Source organism: Gallinula chloropus (assembly GCF_964237585.1).
Source record: "Gallinula chloropus genome assembly, chromosome: 2".
NCBI lineage: Eukaryota > Metazoa > Chordata > Aves > Gruiformes > Rallidae > Gallinula > Gallinula chloropus.
Window position 1 is genome coordinate 100,783,386 of NC_140086.1, and position 25,346 is coordinate 100,808,731.

At 39.8% G+C, this 25,346-nt stretch overlaps 1 protein-coding gene across 1 annotated transcript in view; it reads left to right on the plus strand.

The window, feature by feature from the left end:
* CTDP1 (CTD phosphatase subunit 1) overlaps positions 1 to 25,346 on the plus strand; it is a gene marked incomplete at its 5' end in the record, with an annotated part of 113,254 nt that overhangs the window by 40,051 nt on the left and 47,857 nt on the right. The window contains 3 exons of the mRNA XM_084280538.1: positions 338 to 479; positions 2,807 to 3,037; positions 9,334 to 9,499. Of these exons, the coding sequence (XP_084136664.1) occupies positions 338 to 479; positions 2,807 to 3,037; positions 9,334 to 9,499 (539 nt within the window). The remainder of the gene's footprint in view (positions 1 to 337; positions 480 to 2,806; positions 3,038 to 9,333; positions 9,500 to 25,346) is intronic.

A 25,346-nucleotide genomic window follows, 5' to 3' on the forward strand; every position in this document is an offset into this window, starting at 1 on the left:
GACAAAGGGATGTGGAGGAGATGAAACACAAAAGGACACCTGTATTGTTTAGTTAACATGGAGATGTAGAGGGTTTCTGTATGGAATAATTTTAGTAGACTACTACCACAGTGCCAGTGCTTCAGGAAGTTACTGACGCCTTCATTCAGCCCAAGACAGATTATTGTCTCTTATTCAGAGTCTTGCTTTTATCAGCAGTGACGCTGTGTTGGATCGGAGAGGGGGAGATGTTTGTTTTTCCTGTAGGGTTGACCACAAGATGTTCTTAAACCAGTGTGTACTGAAAAACTACCGTGTGTCTGGGGATGCTGTAATGTTGTGTTTGACTTCATACTAGGCACAGAAAAAGTACGGCAAGCTCAGGACTGCAAGGACCTTCATGTTGTGAACCCTGACTGGCTGTGGAGCTGCCTGGAGCGCTGGGACAAGGTTGAAGAACAGCTCTTTCCCTTGAAGGATGACTACATCAAAACACACAGGTAAGTGGGAGCTTTGGGGAATAGGGGCCACAAAAATAGGTTATTCCTACAATTATGCTGAATTGTTAGTGCAGCTATAAAATCAGTTTCTGACAAATTCAGAATGGTGTGCAATACTTTCAGACTTTCACAACAGAATCTTTCTTTTTTGGCCACTTCTGTGCTGCTTGCACTGAAGACTGTTCAGGGATTGGGAGGCAGTTCAACAGCTAGCAGAGAAAAAATGCGGCACCAGTACTACTTTGAGGGGGGGGAAGTTGTTATTGTTAGACATCTTCAGCTGGAACGGGTGATCCACAAACTAACACAGGGAATGCTACCAGGGCACAGGGTCATTCATGATGACAAATGAATTTTAAAAGTACAAACTCCCACAACACAAAACATCGATTGTGTGGCTTCTCTTTTTCGGAGGCTTAGTAGTGAGCAGGAAGAGAGAAACAGAAATACAAAGGAGAAAAATCTGAGAGGGATTAGAAGTCATGAAGGTAGAAGCAAAAAGAATAGAAGTAGTGAGAGAACAGGAGGTTTTGGCATTGTAAGAAAAATTGTTGAAGGAGAAAGGGTTAAATATAATCAGTGCACTAGGACAGCAGATAAGAGACAGCCAAAAACTATTAAGACAGAGGAAAGGGCTACAAAGAACAGTGCCCTTTAGGAAAGTGCCATGACTAAAATAACTCATGACAAGGTACTGTAGAGCCAGCTTCCACTTCTCAACTTGCTATCGCTTTGGGTAGACTCACATTAATAGCATCTTGCAAACCTAACTGAGGATCTTCCCTTCTGAGTTTAGAGAGGAAGGGGCGTAGCATGTTGGTTTTTCTGTATTAAACTGATGGCAGTGTGATGGACTGCACAGGCTACAGATTTGCTTTTTGCTCAGAAGACACTACCACTTCGAGGGCAGAATGTACATGTGTAAAGCAGTCATGTGCTTTGAAGGCACTAAAGATAGAAATGCTTGAAAGTGTGATCAATGTCAAATCTCTCAAACTTAGGAAAGAAATGGAGCCTACTTAGGGCTTGACTAGAATACTTTGTTTTTAAGAACTGCTATCAGATTTTTTTATCAAACTTTGCAATATTTGTCTAGAATATTTAATTTGTAATATTTGTCTAGAATATTTAATTTTTCAGAGGTGTGATGCTGCCAAGTTCACTGTAGAAATCTGGATGCTGAGTTGTAAGCATCATTTTTTGATGTCTAGGTTAATGTTGGTCTTTATCTTAATTCAATCTTCTATTTTAGTGAAACATAATGATAAACTTTCCTACTTCTGTATTTCAAAAATGTCTTAACTGCACATTTCCCCCTCCTCCTACCCCCACATTTCTGTCTGTAAGACATCTATCTTAATGCAAATGCTTTTTCTTTATTAATGCATCATGTGTAACTTCTTTGGAAAATATTTTCTCCTTAACGTAGCTGCTTGAAATAGAGATTGTTGGCCCAATGAGCTTATGAACTAGGTGAGGAATGGACTCTGAGAATGGCTTTTTTTTTTATATTAAATGAGCTTAAGAATAGCAAAAAGGAGTAAGTAGACTTGGAATTGCTTGACCTTAGGTGTTTATGCTACAAGACTACTTCAGAAATGTCCATGAAAGCATATGGCAAAACATTGTTGCAATATATAGATTAATGTATGTATTGCATATATATATATGCCATTTCCTACTCTGGTTTCATGGTGCATAACTCACTGGTTTATTTGATGTTTTTTTAATGTTTCAATTTGCTCCTTTTTTTGTGTTTTGTGTCCCAATTCATCATAATTGGATAGAATACCAAAATGGTGATTCCTGAAGACTGATCTCAATGTTTTGGCCAACACCTCTAAAATTACGTTTTAAAATGTGACAGGATGCTCATAGGCAGCTTTAGTATTTTAAGAAATTTAGTTTGGGTGACTTGTAAATTAATACAGTGTATTTTCCCTCGGTCAAGTTAGAGATCAAATACTAAAATCTGTTGCTATCTGATGCTATCAGATGCTATCTGTTGTAGCATCATGCTACTGTTTGTGCAGTTGTTACTGGAATTGTGTCTAGGTATTAACTTTATGTGTTAAGATGCTTTCTAAGGCTCATTTAAAATGTTTTAATATGTAAATCTGTGTCTTTGCTGTTTTCTGTTTTAAACTTAGTTAGACTTCAGTGGGGCTGGGGAAGAAGAAATGTTTCTTCATTTATCTTACAAACCATCTCCCTCCACCCCCCTCTCCCTTTAGAAAAAAAAGGAATGCTCATCTCATTACATTGTGGTTAAGTAGCTCATTTAAATTTCTGAAGTGATTTTTTTTTTTCTCAACTTCATCCAACAGAGAGAACAGCCCTGCCACTTTTCCTGATACACACAGCACATTTCAGACAGCTCTGTTCCACCCGACACCCATCCACCCAAAGTCTCAACCTGGTCCTGAAGTTCGACTTTATGATCCGAACACTGGAAAACTAATCAGGAAGGGAGCTCAGACCCCTGGCCAGTCGATGTACATCCAGTCTCCAGGCCCTCCCATCACCTTACCAGTCCACGGTGAACACTCATCCTTCAGGTACCTAAAGCATAGCTAAGAGTTACTTGAACAATATTTTCAGATGCTGTAGTCAATGTAACTGTTACGTTTGTACTTGATCGAATTTTCATCTTTGCTTTAGCTACTTTGCTTTCTAAGAAGCTAAGGAAATGAGTGAAGGTGAATAATCAGCTGAAGTAGAATTAGAATGCTAGAATTTAAGATGCTTTTTGTGCCTCGCCTAGGTGCAAGTAGAAACCTCAGAACAAATGCAGCATGTAGCTTATGCATTCTAAAGAATGTTAGAATAACTCATGTTTGAAGCAAGGCAGTCTAATGGGTTTTTTTAATGAGTCTTGGATTACTGGATTGGGGTTTTTCTGTCTACCCGTTATCTCTGACAGCGTTTGGCTTTTGTTTTGCAAATGTTCTCTTTCACCTGATTCTTTCAGATGGGACATCAGAAGTGGTGGAAGAGGGGGGTGTACCTGGCTGAGTTTTATTAAACAAGGCTGTATGACTGAGTGCTCGTTAATAATACTTAGATCACTAAATCAGGACAGTAAAGCAGCAGGAAGAGGAGGCAGCCTGCTTTTTTGAAGCACAAAGGCATCTGGAGTTTGTCAAAATTTGTAGATTCAAAGAAAACACTTGTGTCTAAAATACCTAAAATCCCTAAGTGTCTATGTTAAAGATCAACTTTCTGGAACACTGACAAGTTTAGCAAAACTTGTTGACTCCAGTGGTAAAGTAGTATCCAGATGAAAGCAAAGCCTTTCTTTGTAAGGTGTGATCAAAATTCCTTGTACAGTGTGCTCAGAGTATAGCAGCTGTTAGAAAGCAATTCAGCTTTACAAGCAACTAAAAAATACCAAGCACAGTTACAAACACAGAGTCCTCTGCCTTTCTTCTCCCTCCCCTGTCCCTTCTGTGGTGTATCAGTTTAAAGTTTTTGTGCATTACTGTGGCTTGTTATGTTTACACTCTGTCTTCCTGTTGCAATATTATTTCAACCTGTGGGGTTTGGCTTTTCAGTTTTCATTCCTTTTTATAGGGTTTTTCATGTTTCAGCTTCCTTGTTTCTGTCAGCATAGGTTTTTTTGAGTCTTTCTCTTGTTTGTGAAGACATCTTGTTTACAGTTTCTTTTTAACTGTGCCTCTAAACACTGTATTTTTGCTTTAGTGTGACAAACTTCAAATAGTCAAGACACAGCATGTATCCAGAGAGGAGCTGAAAAACTTTTGGTTATATTTGTTGGTTACTGTGGAAAATAATTTGTCATAGAATTGGAGCTGGGAAGGTTGTGTTTGTATGTAATTGTCATGACATTTCTAAACTTCTTCATTATGATGGTTTATGTTGATATTAATGCATCATTCAATGCTTTAAACAGAGTAGGTTTTGATATTTGTTCTACCTTTGCCAACAGCTTAATAAAGTTATGTCCAAACCTAAGGCAATTATTTTGTCTTTAATGCAGAGGTGCTTCTTCACTCGAACATCTTCTAGAAAGGGAGAGAATTATACTTCAGCTGTCCTCTTAGTTGAGTCTCTCAGAGCCCCAGAATTTGGGGTGAAGTGAGACTGTATTTTCTTTCTGCTTCCTTGCTTTTTGATTTAAGCATTTTTTTTGACTATCAGTGCTTTAGGTCGAGATGCTTTAATTTAGGAAACCGAATCCAATTTCTCAGTGCTGCAGTTTTACCTCATAACAACAAAGCTGTAAGAAAAGAGATTAGCATATGATATATGCTGGGAAGTATTTTTATCATCATTTCCTGTTGTTTTGGTTCTAGTGGTAAAATTAGTGACCTGTAAACACTGATCTCTCAACTGGAACATGTCTATATTCCTCTGAGCAGTTCTGCTGTCTTCAGTTAAGGTGGGGAGGAGTGCCTTGGTAAAGTCCAGAAGGAAAGTGAAGCAGTATTTGATCACTGCATTAAGTACCTTTTAATGGCTAGAAAGTACAGTGCAGTCAAAGCATGAAGGCTGCAAAGAAGTAACAAAAAGCTGGGTAGGAACAGCTTTGCTGTGTTTTGACTGAGCAAGAGCTGAGGTAGAAGTACTATATCATCACCTCGCTCTGTCTTAATGCATACATCAGTGATAGCTTTTCTAAAAAGCTTCACATCAATTTAAAAATTAATGTGATAATTGACTTCAGAGAAAATTGCCTTAGTGCAGTAATCTCTTGGGAGAGGACAATGTATTTTGTGTCCTGACAGACTTCATGTGCTTGCATGTTCCCCTCCTACTGCAAGATGAGACTGTTTGCTTAACTTCAATGGTGTAGTAACAGAATTAAAGCTGTTCACACTCACAACTGCTCCTGTTGTGTGTACATGTAGTCAGTGCCTCCAGTAATCTTCCTTAATATTTCTGAAAACTTTGTCTGATTATGAATTTCAGACACTGTCTCATTGTGAGAGGAAACCCCTCGGGAGGTTGCCGCTGCGTGAGGCATAGCAGTGGTACTCTGTCTCTTTCTGCAAGAGTAGACATGAGAAGATAACCTCTTGCAAGGCTGGGTACCGATCGGGGCTTCCAGTTATCTGAGTACCACTTCCTAAGAACTGCTCCAATTCTCACTTTATTTTGGGTTCAACGTTCTTAGTGTCTTTCTGGGGCTCAGCTGGGAGAGAGAGGATTTTAAATACCCTAGGATTAGCATGAATACCTACATGCAGTTTGCGGTGAAGCTGCCACCGGTGAATTACAGATGGTTCAGTTAATTTGGTCAACGTTTTGTGTGACAGGCGTAGATCTGCTGTTGTGCTGAGCTCGGTGAGACTTGAAGGCTTGCCTTTGGCTCCGCGTATGGCAGCCCCAGCGGAAGGGCGGCAGAGACTCTGCGCCTGCACTAGGAGGGAGCGCGGTGCTGCGCCGTGACTGCTGGCAGCTGGCGGGGGCTGCTCTCTGTCTGAGAAGGGGAAGGAGTAACCTGCGTGCCGGAGCTCTGACACTCCGCGTGCGTCCCGACGAGTTGCAGCTTCCTACAGAAACAACGTTCTGCAAACGTGGCAGTAAACACTGAAGTCACAACAGGTTGTGAGATGTGTGCTGTGGTGTTGTCTACAAAATGCACACGCTAATGGCGTTTGGACTAGAATAAAGAAAAATAGTGCTGCAGGTCAAATTTCAGTGAGCATCAATAATACACTGACAGGTGAAGCAAAGCTTTACATATGGATAGAATTTACATTTGAGAAGCTAAAAGTGGCACTCTGCTTTTAAATAATTTTGGGGTTGAAAAGGTGTGTTAAGTAGGTGGTGGTGGCGGCTTAAGCAGTTCTTTAAGATTCCTATAAAGTAATTTAACTTAGAACTTAATGTTTGTGTCTTAATGTACATGCTCATTGCTACAGTTACTGCTGTCTAGTATTACCAGTCTGTCACAGCAAAAATACAAAGTACTATGTTGAGATAGTCGATGAAATTTAAGTGTTTTTAACGTTTTCACAATAGTGCTATTTTAGCTTTTTCCCTGGTGCTGTATCAATGAAAGTGTTAAGATGCTTGTTACTTCCACACATGTTGAACTCATGCTACATGCGGTGAATTCCAGCCCACGTGCATATCTGTTTGCATGTAAGACTGGCAAGCGCCAACCAGCATGTGCGGGGTTGAATGTGGTGTTATTTTTCTAAAAAGCACTCATGAACCTCATTGGATTACATGGAAATGGGGGTTCTTGTTTGTGTCACTACATCTTAACAAGCATCTGAAAATGTAAAGCCTGAAAAACGTCATTGATAAAATAAAAATTTTTTACAAACCTTAAAGAAGTCTGTTTTACATTGGTTTTTGGAATGCTTTGGTGGGAAGTATCAGTGTTTATCTTACCTAGCAGCACTTGGAAAATTAACAAAAGCCTTTAGAAGCTGTGAATACAGTTTATTTTACAATTAATGTTTGCCTAGAATAGTGTGGTCAAGGTTGATCTAACGTTTTATTCAGGAGTTGGTAGGGGATGGGTTTTTTTTTTATCAATAGAGACTTCAAGACTAACTTGAGGCTTGTAATATTTCTGCATGTTATTACTTTAAAGAAGTTCATAGTTATGCCTTGTCTGGAATGCAGTATCTGCAGAATTAAACTGTCATTTTTTATTTAATAATGATTAATTCCTGCCTTTGCTGCCCATTGAGGTTAGGGTGATGTTCTCTAAAGTGTTCAAATAAAGAACGTAAGTAAGAATACAATGATACAGAAACTGCAAAAGGAGGAGTTCTTCCTGTCATCAGTATGATAATGTGTTCTTAAAAAAACCCCTGGATTTATTTCTAGTCTTAAGAAAATCTGCTTGGCTGCCTGCTATATATAACGTGCATCATTCTTGGCATGGTCAAGCATGTCATGGTTTTTAATGCAGCTGTGTAAGATGCTTAGACCTTTGGTTTTGTCATTCTCTGTTTTACTAAGACTGTAAATAGCATCACCAGCTATCCCTTGTCAAGGGTTTCTATTAGGGAGGCATGGAAATTATTTTTTGATTTGGAAAAATACAATGAAATGTTGTATTTTTCTCCTCTTTTGCATATGAATATTATTATCTGAGGGCAGCTTAATAGCAAAAGAAAAACTTGGTGGTCTTGTAAAATACAAAACATTTAGTAGGAAAAAACCCCAAACAATCCAAACCAAAAAACGGCAAACTAGAAAGCTGTTAAGCTGTGACAGAAATCTCTAAGAGAAAAACAGTGTGATTAGTTAATTTCAACAATGCCTAAATCACCCTTTTCACTTTGCAAGAAATGACAGAAATGACAAACTGTGAAGGGGAGTTTCTGCTGCCTTGCTGAGTAGTGCTCTGCAGACAGCGCAGCGATGGCTTCGCTCTGTGCCCCTACCATCCCCATCCCCAATTAATAAAATGAGTTCACATCTCCTACACCTGTTCATGCCATCCGAGAGGAGACATGTATTTAGGAAATAGGAGACCTCAAAGGGAGCTGGATTGGCAGCTTCACGTGGCTTTCTGATTACTTGTGGTCTGGGACTGAAGTACTGTGTAGGGAAAAAAAATCTTGATATTTAGAGGCCCTTCCTGAGAAGCTGTCAAGTTCATGGGAGGAGAAACAATTTTGTAGAACCTTATCTGTGACTGGATTTACATAATTTAATAATGGCTTTTTTGGGGGCTGCACTGCTGATCTAAAGCTGTTTCTTGAAAATCCAGGCTTGATGAGAAGCAGCCATCCTGTGCTGAAACCCTTGTCAGCAGAAACCACGCTGTAGCCTTTCTTAATTGCCACCACCCTCAAACAGCTTGATGATGTCTCACCTGGTAGTTACAACTTGAAACAACTTGTGATTTCAAATGCTGTCACTTCTATACTTGCTCATGGCAATCATTCCCCACACATGCAATCTTGTGGCTAATGTAACCTGTGATCCGTGAGCTTTATGACCCAAGATCTTTAAATAGGATTCTGGTTGGTGCTGAGCTGTGCAAGGTGTTCTGGCAGGTTACTGTGACAGCCCCGTGTTCGTAGTTAAACTGTATTGTGTAGCAGTTGTAGCTTCTCCAGGACTTTAACAGTTAAGTAATACTCACAGGAAAAAAAGTTACCCAGGAAAGGTAGGCATGTCTTGCTGTTATTCTAGATGTGGTCTTACCTTTTTATTATTATAAAGCAATTCCCATGAAGTTACGATTATTTTATCCATTTTCACGAACACTTTTGACAGTCCATTCTGTATCTGCATGTTTCAGTTAAATACAGTAACTAACAAGGTAGTAGAGTACAAGCTAAGAGGAAATGCTGCCATATTTGAGTACGTTACCCAGAAGGAAATACGGTCGGGTTTGCATCTGGGGAAACATCTGAAGACTGAGGCTGCAGCAGTGAGCTTTCTACTTGCAAACCTCACGTCTGTAAGTCTGAGAAACATAAGGGTATTCTTGGAGACTCGAGAATACAAGTATAATGTAGAGCAGGCGAAATATATTAGAATGTAAGAATTGTCCTGAATGTGTCAAGTGATGTATGAACTCCACTTGAGTTCACATACACCTGTAAGTATTTTAAGGGCAGTGCATCTGCAGCTACTGAAACTCGAGGCTTTAAGAAAGTTTCGATGATTACTTCCAAAAAGCAGTGGCAAGGCAGGAGAGTTGAGTACCTTGTGAAAGGTAGCAGGAGAGCTAAGCCATCAGGCTGAAAATGAGTGATCACTGAAAGACTTGGTCTTCTGTTGATGCATGCAGAACCCTACTAAGCAAAGTCATAAGTATTCAACGGTCATAAATTGTTTGTAGGACTTTCATTTCTAGGTAAATTGTGAATCAAGTAAATCTTTCTTATGTGGGACCCCTGAAATTTTTCAGAGTTGTTCAGCCACATCAGCAGCAGATCTTTGAAGAAGAAGACCTACCAGCAAGTGAGAATGAAGAGCAGCCTGGTCCATCTAAGCGGAAACGCCAGCCGAGTATGTCTGAGACGATGCCACTGTATACCCTCTGTAAAGAGGATTTAGAGAGTATGGATAAAGAGGTGAGCTTAACTAATTCTGACAGATTTTTAATGTAATGATTGTTAGTTATGCATAACACTTTAACTTCTGTTAAATTATGCGTGTACATGAACTGACCTTGTGTGCGCTACAGTAACTTGAAGCAAAAGGCACAGCAGACTGAGGACTGCAGTTTGGTCTGAAATGCAGTTATGTTCAGCAGAGCAGAATTGAATTGAGGAATGGGAGTACTCGTGTGTGTAAGTAGGCCTTTAAACCTGAAGTTCATTACAGCATGGCTTTGTCATGTGAAACGTGTTGCCGCATTTGCCGTATGTTTAGCTTTGCCAGTTGTCACCTTAAACTCTTTTTTTCAGTAAGTCTTCAGGTGATTTGGACAACATTAGTGCTGGGGTGGGAGAAGAGAGCCTTGAGTCTGTAAAACTTAGATCAGAGAGCCAAAGAGGAGCGTGGGTCCTCATTAGTTGTAGATGTAATTGCAGTGCTGTTATTTCATAGCTGTCATGGTTCTACAGGTGATGGGAGCTTTCTGTTACAGGGTGACCTATACTGTTTTTCATACAAAACCACATTACTTGAAATTCAGTGTGAACCTCTAGCAGCTGCTTGGTTTTCACTTGTGTGTGCTTTTTACCCAAATGAGCCACCATCTTACATAATATTAAATGATAGGAGAAATAACTGTTACTGAACACCATGTTTTCCTGAGTTTGTTACACTGTTTGTGACTTTACTACGAAACCTAGTCATCCTGGAGCTTGAATTGTCTTTGAGGTTAAAGCATTCGCTGAGCTGGGAACAGGAGCGTATAACTTGCCAGCTTCTGGCAGCAAGTTGATTACAAGTTTCTAGCCGTAACAAGCCTTATGAGTTATCTTTGGAAAACTTGATGTGAGAAGGAAACCGCATATTTCACCCAGGAAAGAAAGTTTATGCATACAGGAGAGCTCAATCTTGAGATGTGCTCCTGTTAGAGATGTCCTGGAGGAACTTTGAGCTGGTGTTCTAGGGAAAGGTCCAATACTTTTCAACTGCTGTGTTGATCTACTGTAAATTTCAGATGGAGTGCAACCTTTTAAGTTCAGCCAATGACTCTTGGAGTTGTTGACTTCTGATTTCTTCTGGTTTTTGTTCTGAAGTATTTTTCTTATATGATCTCAGACTTCCAGAAGAAATAGTATTTCTCCATGTCGTGATGCCAGTCGCTGAATCTGTATCTTCCTGCTGTTGTCAGGGTATTTAGAGCAGATTGTTGTTATGCATTGTTTTTATGGCTTTGTGTACTCACATTTTTCTAATGGTGTGGCTTTTGGAAAACATTAATGAATTGCTGTTGCAGTTTGTGCACTGAGCCAAAAGAAACTGCGTGTGTTTTCCAGAGTTACTGCATTAAAGTATTTATTGTTCTGTTTTTAAAGATACTATTCAGGAGCCTTCTTAAAAATCCAAATCTTCTGGCACTGTTTTGTGATTGATTGCTCTCTATGCTGCTACGGTTAGACCAAAGGAACTAACTTTTTCCTACCTACCCTACAAATATAAACATCTTTAATTATGATGATTTGTTTTTAAATTATGGTTTTAGTTTCTATGTTGGCAAACCAGACACTGTGAACTTCAGAACAAATGAAGCCCAAATTCCAATGGATTGTTTTTCATAGCTGACTTAGCTTTGGTTCCAGGGATATGATTTGAGGCTGTAGTTGCTGCCAAAAGGTTTCCCTTCCACCAGTTTCTGTTCCCACTCTTGTCCTTTTAAAATTTGCATTTTTCTGATCCTCAGGCAGCTGAACCCTTCATTTGTTTTTTGTGGGGGACATATTTTGGATTTGTTTGGTGGGGAAGGGGAGCTGGAGCTTCTGATATTTTAGCTCCCCAGCATGGTTAGATCCAGGGTCAAACATTAGCACTTTCATGGAGGAGGGGGCACAGAGGTTATAATGCTGGGGAAGTAGTGCCAGCAGGCGGCTGTTGTCTCCTGGGAGCTAGCTATAGAGTCAGCCAAGGGGGGATTCACTGTGGTGGACTTGCCTTGGCACTGCTAACATCACCTTGGAAAAGATAATGTATTAATGTATAATAAATCTAATAAGGATTTTATAGGGTTGTGTGGGAGTACACTTCTGAAGCAGGGGGGCATGTGGAAATGTAGTCCATAAAATATAAGAGTTTAGTGGAGCATACACGGGAGATTCTACTGTCAGGAACACCATCAAATGAAGTGAAAATAAGCTTGGTCAGTTCACTCTGGTGACACTATGATTAGTTTAACTTCCAAAGAGAGGTGTTTGCTGCGTCTTGTACTTCACCAAAACATGTTAAAGGGTAAGAACCTTTCTGCAGTCACTAAGAGGTATAAAATTCATTCCTGCTTTCTGCCACAAAACTATTTTGCTTCGTTTGTATCTGTTCTAGTAGCTGATCTACTAACTTGGTGGAGTGAGGGAGTCAGTTTCGATCACAGTGGCACCTCTTGCTCCACAGCTATGAGTGCCGGTGCTCAGAGCACTGCGGTTCAGAGTGCCTGGTCCAAGAGGAGCAGAAGCAGGTTACAGTCTGACTCTGCTGCCAGCCCAGGTCTCACCTGCTGCGCTCTGCTCGCTGAGCCACTGTTGATTATCACGAGACCATAGGACAAGCCTGTTCAGGGAGCTGGTTTGGTCAGAGAAGATCACTTCTCAGGGTAATAGTCATCATTGCCAGCTTCCTGAAACAACTCACAACTGCCACAGCATGAGTGCTAGTGCCAGGAACAGGCAGGCAAGGGGAAGAGCTGGGAATGAGCAGGAAGGCAGAATTGTAGCTCTCTAGCTTTAAAACTGCATCTTCAGTATTTCTGCTGAATTCCCTGGCAAATTCAGATAAAGGGATTTTTTACTACATAAAAAGGAACCATTTAGCTTTAGATGCTGGGATTTTTTTTCAATGAAATGTAAAAGGAAATGCAAGTATTCATCTATAGTTTTTGTGGATGTAACAAGCAACAACTAACTCATTTGTGCTTAGCTTTTTCTTTGTAAAAATCTCTGAAAAGAACACAGTCCCAGGCAATCCAGAATTTGCCTGTAGTTTATATGTGGGAGAGTTTTGTTAAAGGAATCAAGATGGAAACCTATAAAGACAATTTAATTAAGATTTAATCCCAAATTAAATCCCATTCCATCTTGAACCTATTTAAACATCTGTTCATCAGTTTTTCCTAGTAAAAAAGCCTCCTCTTGTATTCCATGGGGAGGAACTGTCACGGATAGGCATCACTACTAAAAATTGATCTTACATGGATTTTTATTTTCTGTTGTTGTTTTTGCTCTAGTTGTGCTATGGATACCAAATAAGTCAAAGGAAATTGAAAACATCCCAGTTACTGGGTGGCAGTTTAAGGACGCATTTTTAAAGGCCTGGATAATATTTTTGTTTCTAGATAACTGGTTATCTGATACATAACCTGCAAAAGATTACTCTTTAAAAATGCTGTTTATATCATATTGTATTTAGGATGCTGTAATCTTTATGGTATGTTGCTGGTTTGACTCACAGGGCATGGATTGAAAACCATCTTTAAAGAGGTGATTTCCAAATACTTAAATGCAGTCAGTAATAACTACCTAGAAATACCCCCTGCCCATAATGCCTGTTGTAGGATGACTTCTGTTTTCTCAAAACCAGTAATCTCACAAGGAAGGTATCTACTTTTCCTCTCATTGACTGTGTTGCAAAGTAGCTGTTGCAGAAGGCTATCCTGCAGGGAGAGTGAGGTGGGGGGACCTGTCTGCAGCTCCTTCTGCCCCTCCAGTACAGCACTTGCCCACCTTCCTACTGCAGAGGTACAGGACCATGGCCGTTCGCTGTGTGCCTTTGGTGCGATGGCGTTCTGCCTCCCCGGGGCTGGGTGGAAGCTGCTGACTTGCCAGTCGCTACTGCAACGTTGTGCAGATCTGCTGTAGTTTACTGACAAACATGAGAAGGTGGAATCCAGGCTTCCAATGACTCCTCTATCCGTTTCCAGAAATAATATTTATTAGCTAACGTAAGTTGTGGCAAGGAAGGTAATGTCATACAAATCTCCTGAAGATATGCACGTCTCTCCATTCGTAATTGATTATCTCAGTACAGGGGGGTCTGCTGTTCTCCTTCCCAGGTGTTATTCATGGATCATCCTGTGAGGATATTTTTTCAGAATTCATGGAGAAATGGGCCTGTGAACTTCTAGCATACTGACTTCTTTCTGTGCCGATACAAATACATTTAAAGAAGGCCAGCAAAATGATGCATGATGAATATTTAATAAATCCCGTTAGTATAGCTGATTCAGAAATTGTTTTTACTTAATGTAAGCTATTTCTCTTTAAGGATGGTTTTCTCCTGAACTTGTATTCCTAAATATTTGGAGAGAACCTTATGCAACTGGGCTAGTATCCTGTGCAGTTACCTAGTCAAGCTGATCAAATTTTAACACTGTCATGTTTTGTGTAGTATGAATAAGCTATGCTTGTTTTTACATACTGATTGCTTCCTGATGGACTTGAACTTTGTTTTTCTGGGAAATTTATTCTTTGTGGATGTCTGTTGCAGGCCCAAAAAGTGATTTTGGTCCCCTGTGTTGTCCTAACTTTTAAAAAATGTCTAATTGAATCATCTTTACTCCTCAAGATTTTTACCTTTTGTAATCAATGTCCCTTTCATAATTAGGTTAGTGTTCTTGTGTGTGATAAATTACTTGTACGTAAGTAAGCAAGGTCAAGACTCATTGCTTTCTTCCTTTTGGCTATGAATTATTCTGTTCTCTTCCTTTGAGCTGTGGTTGGCAGTACAGTTTGTTTATTTTCTCAGTGCTTTCTAAATCACTGGTCCATGTAAGTTGTAGAAATGCACAGAAAGATTCAAGGTGCTCTCTCCCAAGCTGCCAGTGACAAAGGGAAATGAAATAATCCTCTTGTCTCTTGTTTTTCTTTTTTTTTTTTTTCCTTTTCTTTCCTGTGAATTACGAGCCTGTGCCGAGCTCAAGATCCTGTTCTGTCTCGCTTATTTATAGGCTGCTGCCGCATCCATGGTAGACTGGAAGTAGCAGTAGAAGACAGCCAGCCTTAGGTACTGATGCCTGGCTCCATCAGCACTTGCAGGACCAGTCTTAGACTGATACCCAGTGCAGGCTTCCCAGAGGGGAAGTTCAAAAAAGGCAGTAAGATCTCAAAGTTCAGTAAGGCAGAAAGACTTGTAACTGTTTTGCAGCACCTTCTCCCCCAGGCCATTTTGGATTTCCTACATCCTGGAACAGCTGTGAACACGTAGTTTAGTAGTTGTCTGATCCTTGTGCTTTTGTGTTCATGACCGTGGTTTTGTCAGGGTGTTTGAGAGCAGTGTCTGTATCTTGTCAAGCATCATCACCTCTGACATCTAAGGTAAAATACTTTTCTGGTTTAAATTCCTCTCAGTTTGGGACTTGGGAAAGGGGAAGAGAGGGAGTAAATCTGATAGCAGTCAGGCCTCCAGGTTTCCCATCTCTCGCTTCAGTTAGTGGAGCTGCAGTGATTCCTACCATCTGCCTGGATATGTGCTTAACAGCTGCAAAGTGACCGCATTGCAAAGGTATGTTCCGTGCACCAATGCATTTAAGTATATGGATTTTTCTTGAGTGGGAATTGTGTAATGAACTGCTTCTCACATCAAAATGGTACCACTGATTTGGTACATACTCTGCACGTTCTTGTCCTTTTAACAAAGTTGGAATTTATGCTGTATTAAGACTGAAATGACAACGTTCTGCTCTTACATAAGGCCATTTTGTCACTCCACATTTTGCTTTCATCTAAACAGATCTATCCCTTAATTTCTGTTTTGTACTTGAAGTTAGTGACCATGCCATGCAGTGAATTAAGAGGCAGCGTTTTTCTCCTTCAGTTTACAGAAAGCTATTATCTCAGTAAGTGGTTAGGCTCTTGGTTAGTTTTAAAATACTAATTTAATGCGGAGGATGTAGTCTCTAGTACAAAATAATAGCTGCCTCGGGCTCACTTGGATGCTGCATTGCACATTAACAGTTCTTTGAACTTCCACAGCTACATTTCTCTTACAAAATTTCCTGTGTGACACCTTAACATGTAGCACGTCATAAATTGTACAGATGCTAAATTTAGTTAGCACTCTATTCTTATAAATTGTAGCCTAATAGTTTGGCAGTGAGAATCGGCAGCGTAGAATTAAGAGATCAGTATAGTGAGGTGGTGAGAGTGAAGGCAAGCACTTAAAGGAAGCTGGGTTTCTGCTTTTCTTTGTTTTGCTTTGAAGAATTAATTTTCCACTGAAAAATGGAAACAATTCTATAAAGTAGCAGTGCATTTCTATTCACTTTTAATTACAGAGGATAGAAACATATTTTAAAAATAAATTCACATAGGTTATATTTAAGTTGCAGGTAAATCATCCTGACCAGAAATGTTAACAGTCTGACTGTTATCAGCTAGTGGAAGGAACACTGAAAGAAATGCAGTGTAGATCAGGCTAGTGAAGTTTGGATGGATTATCAACATGTGAAACTAGTGGTCTGCAGACTAAAAAAACCTTTATGCATTAATTGCATAGACCTGGTTATCTGCTGGGTTTTGTTTATAAAAGGGCATCTTGGTGCATGCTTTGCCCTGGTAGTTCTTTAAGCTTTTGTAAAGATTTTCTTCTAATGTAATAACACATTTTACAAGGAGAGAAGTGATTACCAAAATGGGAAAAGGATTTTTGTATCATTTGATATTATCTCAAATAGGCAATTGGTTTTGGATGGCTTCTGCTTTTCTACACCGATTGCTTAGAAAACATTTAAGCAGAGTTTCTGGTGTTCTTGGACTTGTTATTTTCGTTTTAGAGCTGTTTTGATAAATTTTTGCGCCATGAGGGGATACGAGAAATCCATTGGAACCTTGTGGCATTCAGACGACATGCTGTATAAATATCTGTGTTTTGTAGATAGAAATAGAAACTACCTACATATGTAAGGTTTAGTTTGATGGCATTCGTGACAAGTTGTTAATCAAAAGGTGATGATTCTGTGCAAAATTAACATGACCAGTCACATTCTTGGCTGGTCAGGCTATTGTTAGGAGAAAATATAAACGTATGATAGAGACTTCTCACTCTTCTTATGCTCACATATTTTAACAGGTAATTTAATCATGAGGTAAGTACAACTGGTCATGCAGCAATAGATATTATTAATGGGCTGCACCAAATGGACATCAAGTAAAGACGCGGTCCTTTGCAGCTGACCTCTTTTTGAGGGATCTGATAAAATTTATAATGATAAGATTGACTGCCTGAGTTTTGTCCGGATTCCCCTGTTTATTCTGTTGACGTTCAGTCAAAATCAAATTTTATTTACTTGTCAACAAAGATGCTTCTGCGGTGTCACATTCTTCATATGTTTCTCATGCAATCAACAGTGGATTCAGATCCACTGCTGTTCTTCCAATGGAGTTCTCAAATGCGTTTCATTTTAAGTAATCTTGGGCTTCTAGAGCATTTTTCTGAGAAAAGTAGCTTCTTTTTACATTAGTATCATTCTGCTAAGCACACAGTAAAAATGTTATGCAAGTGAGTTCAAACCTAAGCTCTCTGGTTGTTTCTGTAAATAGGAACAACTTCTTTGCCTTTTAAAGTATGCCTGAAAGTACAGCAAATGCATTATTCTAGTGTTATTCCATATGAAAATAAATCTATTAAAAGTCAACCTCTAGGATGTATGTACAAGGTGTTAAAAAAGTAAAGTTTGGTTATTCTATAGGGAAGATGTCTTTTCCATGCATTCTGTTTGGGTTTTTTCCTACTAGTGCTGATAGTACTTGAGGTATCTGCAGCCTTCTCTGCTTGGCCGTAGTCAAGAGCAGCTGTTAGCCTTTCAACTGTTTGCTTGCTTGCTGAAAATGGGGTAAAACTTCTGTAAATAGAGTTCAATAACCTCATTTTACCATATGTGTCTACCCCCATATTCTAAATCAAATGCAGCTAGGCTGTCAACACTAATTGGCCACAGTGAAGAATGAGTAGTCTGAGCCATGTTAAATAATTTGCAAGCTGATCCCTAATGTAATTCTGAGCAGCTGCATATAGGACCTGATTGAGCCACATCACAAGTCTAACATGTTTTTACATTTAAATTTGAGCTGTTATTTTCTGTGAGTGATATTTAAAAGTGTCTGCTCAAGTCTTGGTCTAAGTCTGTACTGTTTCTGACTGTTTTTCGTGTTTATCAAGATGTCCTGGTACTTGTATTTCAACATAGGAATAAATACGGCTGTGCAATATAGCATAATAGTTGGTTAAATCCTACAGAGAATCTTTACAAATACTTGCATAATGCTAGTCTGCTGTAATTTACAGGTTTAATTTGTGGTTAGGATTCTGGGCTTATAAAAATGCAGGTCCATTTTGGTGACAGAGAGGCCTGATTATTTATAGATGCTGCATTAAATAACAGTTTGTACCATGGCCCTTTAATCAGCTGTTCTTGATCAGTTTATATAAAGGTGACTTGGTTTTAAATTGTAATTATGCATAACCACAACTGCTCACTTCTAAGACATCTTCAAGATGAAATTTCTTTGCTTTTCTTTAATAGTCTTCCTTGTCAGGCGACAGCTTCAGACAGCTCTGTATTTTAGCCACTCGGTCCTGCCTCTGTGTGATACTCCTGCAGCTGGAAGTGCTCTAGCTCCTGTGTCAGCATCACCAAGAATGTTTCCATTCCACGCACAGCTTTAGCAGCGATTATGAAACGCTGCAGAACTAGAGCCCCCTACTGATGCAAAAAAATTCTCTGACCTAATGCAGTCACAAAGTGAATAACCCAAATGACCATAACCTTACCATACAGTAATTTTAGATTTTGAGAGAATGTCATGATTACTCTGTAGTTGTGGGGTTTGCATATGAGCTTGCACTCTTGCACTTTCTCTTTGCCAAGGGCCACAGTCAGCTGTAGGCAATATTCCCCGTTGCTCCTTGTAGCAAATATCATGGTACTGTTTTCCATGGGATGAGCACGGACAGCTGCCTGTCTCAGATATTTTAGTGCTCCAACATCAAACTTGCTTCATCACAGAGGTATTGAGAACTGGATATAGCTGGCATACTGTGACACAGAGATCATACCAGAATCTGCATCGTATTCACCATCTTAATATTGAGCTTGTTGTAGGAACTGACGACTCTGCAGCTGCTGGGCTTATCTATCACTGTGTTTTGGTTTGGGCTTGGGGGTTTTTTTGCTTAACTTACTCATTGCCTAATTTTGACTACTGAGTGGGCTGGCTATGCAGGACACTTGTGTGTACAGAGTGGACACATTTCCTCACTAGTTGCCTTAAAAGCTGCATATTTGTACAGAGTCTTGTTTGCAGTCCCAGTTCAGCAGAAACCATTTTGAAACAGACCTGCCTTCACTGTCATCTTTTAAGTTTCTAGTAAAGCCACTTCAGAAATAGTTTTCCCCTGTGCTCATTATTAGAGGTGGTTTTGTTAGCTTGAGCATGCTGATAAATGCCTCTTGGCTTTTGTGATAAGGAGACCAAAGTAATCCAGCTTCCTGCAGAGAGGGAAGCTCACTGAGGACCAAATAATGTTTCATGAGGACAGTTGATGTCTGGCAATGCTAATGCTGAACTTGATTAAAGTTAGTAAATTGTAGCAGACTCAGGCTGGCTCTCACTGTAGCTAGTTTGGATCAAGGTGGGTTTACTAGCTTTTGTAGTATGTGTGAGCCAGTGTTTGTTTAGCAGTGGTTTTGAGCTAGCAAGCCTTCCTGTTGCTCTATACAGCAGTAATTTAAGGTCCTCAGCAGCTGTGATACCTGCACTTGTGGATAAACAAAGCAGACTTTTGCCCATCTTTTGTTCTCACCTTACTATTACTGGTTTTGGTTAGTATACTGACTTCTGCACAGCTTTATATGATGCTGAATAAGAAGTTCAGGAGTTCAGCCCTTGAAATGGAAAAAAAACCCTTATTATTCTCTGAAATACATATGTAGCAATGAATATTTATTCAGTCTAAGTGAAAGATATGCTTTCAGTTAACCTTGGGATGGTAAGATCTAGCATTGTGCAAACAGAGTTGTTAAGGCATCTGGTAACAAGGATTCATTTTGGGAAAGCTTTGAAATACTTGAGATGCAAACAAAAATTGGGGGTTTTTTTTGTCTGCATATTGTGTATACCTGAAACTGTTTATGCTCATATCTATCCTCTTTTCAGGGTGAGGGTCATTTGAGTGTTCATATCTATTAAATCCCATAGTTGTGACTGTTACTCTACGTAATGTTTTCTGATCATGACACTGTTCAGTAACAGACTGCAATTTCAGTTGCAGCATTTCAGAACCTAAGCACAATAGAACCTGAAATGTAATCAAAATAATCTGTAAATCAGATTGAAGTGATTAAAAATTAGTCCAAATCAAGTTCCCTTCCACTCTTGGATTTCTTATTTTAATGGAAAAGCGCTAATGGTTAATGGTTAAGCGCTAAATGGTTTTCAGAAGTTTTCAAGGATCACATGCAAAGTGTACCTACGGGCTGGTTACAGAATTAACCAATGCCTTTGGGGGTGACTTGGAAGAGAATATGTGGGTAAAACCCTGGTAGCTTTTTTTTTCTCAGAAAAGCTGAGAGCTCCTGATTAGAAGTGCAGGCTGCAAAAATCTCTATGATTTGAGGGGAGGAGATTATTTTAAACCTAGGAATCTATTCTACCTAGAATCTAGTAATAGATATGTTCACTCTCTGTGGATTTTTTCATTTTTTTTTCTGTTTTTAAGTGGAACTTCATGAGAGCAGATGCTGATGCTGTTGAGAGGGCACTTGAACATATTTTGGTAATCAAAAAGTTGCTGTAAAATGAAGCTTATGTCCAAAGAAAACTTGCTCCAAGGGACTACCTGGAAGCAATACAAGTAGTTTATTTTTTATGTGAAGGGATTTGTACTTGAATTTCTATTTTCATAACATATATAATACAAAACCCAATTAAGAACTCAGAAATTGTATAGTCCCTTGATACTAACATACTCATGCCATGCTGCCTCCAGCACTTCATTAGCGTCTTGCTACCTTGCTACAGATGTCTCCCCTTGGCAGTGAAATGTGTCAGAAATGATCACTCAGAGCCTAGGCACTGCGCCCTCTCAAATTGCCTTGTGTCACTTTTAATAGTACGATAAGATTTCTAACTTCATGTGTCAGTGGTATTTCATGATAGTATTTAAACACTTTTTTGCAACCACTCTTTAATTAGAAAATGAGAGTAAGTTATGTACTAAAAAAAAATAATCTTGATCACCAGGCTGTTTGTGTATGTCTCTTTGTATATATCTAGGAATAAGGAGGAGGTTATGACTTCTGGCACAGCTGTGTCTCAGTTAATAGCCAGACTGACAGCTCTTTGGAGAGACTTGCAAAATTTTAAACTAAAGCTGCTTCTTGCTACATACCAGCAAAACATACTTCCTTTAAAGTAGAAAGGATGGCTTTGAGAACAAAAAGTATCATGTTTCTGACCTGTCTTAAAACAAGGCTGAGCAATGGTACTAGCATAAACTGTTAGGACTGTTTGACATACTGCTATAAAGGCTTACAAGGTGGGAGCTGTATCGATACATATTTGCAGCAGCCTGAAATCCCCCAAGTGTCTGTCTGTGTTTACCTTTTATTCTTTAACAGCTTTGGATACTTCTGGTCTTTACCAAGCTCTTTTTGTTGTCTAGGAAAAGATTACATTGATGATAGATTGTTTTGCACATCTCAAAGTTACTGAATCACAAGGTTGGAAAAGACCTTTAAGATCATGGAGTCCCAACCATTCCTGTCCTATGCTAAACCATATCCCTAAGTACCTCATCTACCCTTGTTTTAAACACACCCAGGGATGGTGACTCAACCCCCTCCCTGGGCAGCCTGTTCCAGGCCCTGACAACTCTTTCAGTAAAAAATTTTTCCTAATATCTAATGTGAACCTGCCCTGGCACAGCTTCATGCCATTTCCCCTTGTCCTATCTCCTGTCACCTGGCTGAAGAGACCATCGCCCACCTCTCTACAACCTCCCTCCCTTCAGGTAGTTGTAGGTGGTGATAAGGTCTCCCCTCAGCCTCCACTTCTCTAGGCTAAACATCCCCAGCTCCCTCAACCGCTCCTTATAGGATTTGCCCTCCAGCCCCTTCACCAGCCTGGTTGCCCTTCTCTGGACTCGCTCAAGGACCTCAGTGTCCTTCTTATGGTGGGGAGCCCAGAACTGCACACAGTACTCGAGGTGCAGCCTCACCAATGCCGAGTACAGGGGCACAATCACCTCCCCAGACCTACTGGCCACACTGGTTTTGATACAAGCCAGGATGCCATTGGCCTTCTGGCTGCCTGGGCACACTGCTGGCTCATATTTAGCCTGCAGTCAACCAACACCCCCAGGTCCTTCTCTGCCTGACAGCTCTCCAGCCAGTCTCCCCCAAGCCTGTAGCGCTACCTGGGGTTGTTATGTCCCATGCACAGCACACTACACTTGGTGTTGTTAAACCTCATCCCATTGGTCTCAGCCCATCTGTCCAGTCTGTTCAGATCCCTCTAAAGAGCCTCCCTACCCTCAGGCAGATCAACAGTTCCTCCTAGTTCAGTGTCATCTGCAAACTTACTGAGGGAGTGTTCAATCCCTTCATCCAGGTCATTGATAAAGATGTTGAACAAGACTGGACCCAGGACTGAGCCCTGGGGGACACCACTTGTGACCGGCCTCCAGCTGGATTTTGTTCCATTCACCACCACCCTTCGGGCCTGTCCATCCAGCCAGTTTTTAACCCAGCTGAGGGTCCACCTGTCCAGGCCAGGTGGCAGCCAGTTTCTCAGTCAGAATGCTGTGAGAAACCATGTCAAAGGCTTTACTGAAGGCCAAGTAGACCACATCCACAGCCTTCCCCTTGTCCATTAAGCAGGTCACCTTGTCATAAAGGCGATCAGGTTAGTTTCTGCTAAAAGATCATTAAAGGCTTATTTCTATTAGAGTTTTCTTTGCTCTTTTCTGTTCAATCTGTGAGTTTGTGTACAGTAGTGTTCTAATTGTGTGGCATGTACAGGCCCTCTAGGTTTTTCAGTTTCTGTATATTTAGATAGTGCTTATTTCCACAAAAAAAGTGTTAACAGAATTTGAGTTCAATGGACTATGATATGTGGATTCACTCATTAGCTTGTTCCTTTAACTTGAGGTTTGCCTAAGGTGAAATCAGGATTCTTAGTATGTGTGGCACTTAAACTTGATGCATCTATGCTGGCTGTCTATTCTGTTGCAGGCTTTTGGAGCTTGGGTTTTTTTAAGATTTGCAGGTATGGAAAAATGTGAAAGATTGCTCAGTGACACAAATTTTAGTATGTATAAAATAATCTGCTGAGAATACCAGTAAACTACTATAGTAGCCAGTGGTTCAGTTTATCAACTTAGGAAATTTTATATTGGCTATGAAAGACTATTTGGGTGCATCAAAAGGAGCGTGGCCAGCAGGTCAAAGGAGGTGATCCTCCCCCTCTATTATGCCCTGGTCAGGCCCCTGGTATAAAAAAGACTGGGATCTCCTGGGAAGAGTCCAGCTGAGGGCTGTGAAGACAATTCAAGGCCTGGAGTATCTCATCTACAAGGAAAGGCTGAGTGAATTGGGGCTGATCAGCCTTGAGAAAAGAAGACTGAGATATTTATAAATATCTGAAGTGTGGAACACAGGGGGAAATGGCCAGCCCATTTTCAGTTGTCTGTAGAGACAGGACAAGGGGCAATGGCCTCAAGTTGGAGCACAGGAAGTTTCACACCAATATATAGAAGAACTTTTTCACAGTGAGGATGACAGAGCACTGTCACGGGCTGCCTAGAGGGTTGTGGAGTCATCTTTAAAACTACCATCTATTTGTTGACAGTGTACTTGCTTGTGTTTCTGCTTGATGTTTGCTAGTGTTATGCAGGGGAGTAAAAAAAAAAATTGCATACTTTTCCCTTTTGATGCTTGGTTTTTGTTCAGTAGCTTCAGTGTTTTTATCCTGGCTGTCTGAGAAAAAGCTAATATCAGAGTTTTGAATTTGTGAAAACAAAGACAAACTCCAGCATGCTACTTTCCCCTAATTTTTTTTAATTCATAGTCTTGATGGTTTTTATTTCAATTGTCTTCAGCCCTGCTTAGAGCCCCCAAGATCCAAAGTAGTGTTTTTCCTTAAAAGATAAGCACTGTTGCAAGCACATGACAAATTTAATGAAGGTGATGAGAGTTTGGTAGCTGTCAACAGCTGCAGAAGACTTTAGAAAAGACAGAGGCAGACCCTTCCCAAAGGTGTGCAGCAGCTGATGGGACAGGAGTCAGCAGGCACAAACTGCAATGTGGGTTACTTCATACAGAAGGAAGAATCTTTTCATCTTGAGTGTGATCAAACCTTGGAACGGGCATCTTGGAGAGATCGTGGATCTCTGTCAAAACTCTCCCAGAGTAACCTGATAAAACTGGACCAGCTTCAGTAGGAAGCTGGACCTCTAGAATTCCCTTCCAAAGTAAATTATTCTGTGGTTCTAAGTATTTACAGACCAACAAACTCTCAGAAGTTCCATAGTGTTGTTTTTTTTGAGCAGGTGGGATAAGCGAAATAGAAAAAAAATCAAGATTAGTAGTCTGTTAATGGAAATAGTGAACACTCAAATAGTTTCAGCTTCCATGAAGCTTGCAAGTACTGAGCATGTTTACTAGTCAAAATGTGTGATTTTTAGTATTGAAGAATATGCAGTTTTGACTAACTGCTTCAGCAGAACATGTTTTAATTTAAATGTAGTGATCCAAAATTAATTATGAATTATATGTGGGGGGAAAAAAATCTCATAAAAGCTTTTTTTTGTGAGGATTTGCAATATTCCTTAAATTGTTTACAGCAATTTTTTTCTAATCAGTTAAAATAGATGTCATAGCACTGCCAGACTTGACATTCTATCATTCTAACGTGGAGCATACCTTTATCAGAAACAGGATAATACAAGGACACTTTCCAATGTATGGAGATTGAAATAGGAGGAAAAGAGTACTTTTAAAATTATGAAGACTAGTTTTCGTTACATTTCTGATTTTAATGATTCACCACCTGCTCCAATGAGCCAGTGGTAATTGTGACAGAGAACAGAAAAATCTGTATTTGAAGGAGCACTTGAGCCAAAGAGGTGTTGATGCACGTGCATAAATGCATTATGTGACTCTCAAACTGAAGTCAGGAATTTTGAAAGGAAAAAATGCTCTAGTGCCAAAAAGAATAGATGAAACAGAACGTGAAAGGCAAGTCCTTGTGAGGTTACTTGGAAGAAATGGGACTGAATTATATCACACGTTCTCCCTTAAATTTTATGTGCTGAGGGATGACTTAACCTAGTTTGGACAGTTTATCCTTCCAGTGACATCTTTGTAGAAGAAAATACTTTGCTTCAATGTGACGTAAATTCTGCTCAAACCTCTTAATACAGTAGGAAAGTTTCATTGTTCACATGCATTATGTCATGATATCACCTCTTAAAGCATACTAAAAAAAAAAAACTTGCTAGTTTTTTTGAAGACATGGATGGTACACATCTTGCTCCTCAGATAACTGTTCCTAGACTTTCAGATGGTAAGAATAAAAAGATAAAAAGCTATTGAATACATTGAGACAAAGTGCAAAATTAAAAGTTTTCATGTACAAAGGAAAAGAATACAGTCACATAAGTTAAATATGATAAGATTAGCTACCGTATTTGGAAAAAGAAAATCCTGATGTCAAACTAATTGTATTTTTTTTTGTCCAGTAAGAATGGAAATGGCCTCCTGCTACAGTACATAGCTGCTTACTG